Raw genomic sequence first — 2,500 nt, forward strand, 5'->3', positions numbered from 1 at the left:
GTTATCTAATAAAGAAAAACAAAAACAAATAAATAAAATAAATAAATAAAATAAATAAAATAAATAAATAAAATAAATAAATATTTATTTATATTAATTATATATATTTATAGTATAATTATATTTATAGTAATTATATAATATAAATCTACTAAACACCAACAAACACAAATAAATAAAATAAATAAAATAAATAAATAAATATTAATTAATATAATATAAATAAAAAGAAGAAAGAGACAAATAGGGACAAATGGAGACAGGCAGAGAGACACCAAAAGGAGACAGAAAAGGAGACAGAAAAGGAGACAAAAAGGAGACAGAAGAGGAGACAAAAGGAGACAAAAAGGAAACAAAAGGAGACAGAAAAGGAGACAGAAAAGGAGACAAAAGGAGACAAAAAGGAGACAAAAAGGAGACAAAAGGAGACAGAAAAGGAGACAAAAAGGAGACAAAAGGAGACAGAAAAGGAGACAAAAGTTAGTGACCTGAAGGGGCGAGCGGTGGGGGAGCTGACACTCCGCCCCAAACTGAGACCACACAGAAGGGCCCTCGCTGTCCGCCACATGCCTGCAGCAGCAGCAGCAGCAGCAGCAGCAGCAGCAGCAGCAGCAGCAGCAGCAGGAGTAGCAGCAGGGGTAGGAGTAGGGAGAGGAGGAGGAATAGCAGGAATAGCAGCAGGAGATGTAGCAACACCAGCAGCAACAGCAAAAGCAGCAGCAGCAACAGCAGCAGCAGCAAAAGGAGCAACGGCAGCAGCAGCAACAGCAAGAGCAGCAGCAGCAGCAACAGGAGCAACAGCAGCAGCAGCAGCAGCAGCAGCAGCAAAGGCAGCAGAAGGAACAGCAGCAGGACATGCAGCAGCAGAAACTATGTAGGACGGAAGGAGCACAGTGCAGGCCTAACCCTAACAAACCCTAAACCCTCGTAAACCCTAATAAACCCTAATAAACCCTAAACCCTAATAAACCCTAAACCCTCGTAAACCCTAAACCCTCACCATTTGAGACACAAAGGCAGCACAGCCTTCGCTCCTGTACCCTGGGGGCCCCCCCACTTGCTGCTGTCAGCAGCGGGGGGCCCCCAGTGGGGGGCCCCCCACGAGAGAAAGGCCTCATCAAGCCGCAGCAGCACACTGTACTGCTCGCGAGGAAGCAGAGTCACTGGCAGGTCCCCCTGCAGCAGCAGCAGCAGCAGCAGCAGCAGCAGCAGCAGCAATAGCAGCAGCAGCAGCAGCAGCAGCAGTAGCAGCAGCAGCAGCAGCAGCAGCAGTAGCAGCAGGAGCTGAGTTTGTTACTGCTGCTGTCTACGCCCGCCGTCTGACGTTCGAGTAGCTAGCTAGCTAGCTAGCTAGCTAGCTAGCTAGCTAGGGAGACAGCTAGCTAGACAGATAGATAGACAGCTAGCTAGATATATAAATATACAGCTAGCTAGCTAGCTAGCTAGCTAGCTAGCTCTCTATCTATCTGGTAGCCCATAGCTGGCAGAAGATATGCGGCGTCAAACCCTAAACCCTAAACCCTAAACCCTAAACCCTAAACCCTAGACCCTAAACCCTAAACCCTAAACCCTCACTTGTGCATTGGAGTTGACGCTCCTTAGAATGACATTTTCTACAACGACCGGAATCGAGTCTACAGAAGAAACACAAAACTCTAAACCCTAAACCCTAAACCCTAAACCCTAAACCCCAAACCCTAAACCCTAAACCCTAAACCCTAAAGAATTGGAGCTTGGCGGTCTCTGCTTGTGCAGCAGCAGAAGCCCAATAAAAGCAGCAGCAGCAGCACGAAATCCAGCAGCTCCATCCTAAACCCCAAACCCTAAACCCTAAACCCTAGACACTAAACCCTAAACCCTAAACCCTAAACCCTAAACCCTCGACATACCTGTAGAGTTTTCTATTTGTACATACATATATGAATCCATAAGAGCTGTGGTGACCTGCAGCGGCCTCCTCACTCGCAGCAGAGAAGAGACAGAAAACAACTGTCTCCTTTTGCTGCTGTCTCCTCCTGCGGTGTCTCCTTGTCCCTGCACCAGAAACACACGCCATCGGGGTTTAGGGTTTAGGGTTTAGGGTTTAGGGTTTAGGGTTTAGGGTCTAGGGTTTAGGGTTTGGGGTTTGGGGTTTAGGGTTTAGGGGGTTGCAGAGGAGAAACCACCGAAATACACCCTACACACAACAGCAGTCTTTCCCTCAAACCCTAAACCCTAAACCCTAAACCCTAAACCCTAAACCCTAAACCCTAAACCCTAAACCCTAATATACCATTGCTGCTGCTGCACTTAGGGCCTGCATCATCAGCTCCATTGATAGAGACACTCGCTCAGAAGGGATAGATAAGGGGTAGTATATATCTCCTCTTGGTGTACAAACCCTGCTGCTGCTGTTGCTGCTGCTGCTGCTGCTGCTGCTGCTGCTGCTGCTCGGGTAAGAAGATGTCTGCTGCTGCTGCCCCTCGCCTGCTGCTGCTGCGCCTGCTGCTGCAGAAGACGA

The 2,500-nt window shown here is 47.5% G+C and overlaps 2 protein-coding genes across 2 annotated transcripts in view; one reads left to right on the top strand and one right to left on the bottom strand.

Annotated features, from left to right (window-relative positions):
• Positions 1 to 566: 566 nt before the first annotated feature.
• Positions 567 to 878, top strand: EMH_0026660 (uncharacterized protein; the record flags this gene model as incomplete). Its single annotated transcript, XM_013502652.1, has 1 exon — positions 567 to 878. The coding sequence occupies one exon, from the start codon at positions 567 to 569 to the stop codon at positions 876 to 878; it is 312 nt and encodes a 103-aa protein (XP_013358106.1).
• Positions 879 to 996: 118 nt separating this feature from the next.
• Positions 997 to 2,500, bottom strand: part of EMH_0026670 (uncharacterized protein) — a gene marked incomplete at both ends in the record, with an annotated part of 6,256 nt that continues 4,752 nt past the window's right edge. Inside the window, 4 exons of the mRNA XM_013502653.1 lie at positions 997 to 1,176; positions 1,576 to 1,634; positions 1,945 to 2,034; positions 2,290 to 2,500. The exon at positions 2,290 to 2,500 is cut by the window's right edge and continues 179 nt beyond it. Coding sequence (XP_013358107.1) covers positions 997 to 1,176; positions 1,576 to 1,634; positions 1,945 to 2,034; positions 2,290 to 2,500 — 540 coding nt within the window. The remainder of the gene's footprint in view (positions 1,177 to 1,575; positions 1,635 to 1,944; positions 2,035 to 2,289) is intronic.

The sequence above is a fragment of the Eimeria mitis genome, genomic scaffold (genome assembly GCF_000499745.2).
Source record: "Eimeria mitis Houghton genomic scaffold, Emh_scaff982, whole genome shotgun sequence".
NCBI lineage: Eukaryota > Apicomplexa > Conoidasida > Eucoccidiorida > Eimeriidae > Eimeria > Eimeria mitis.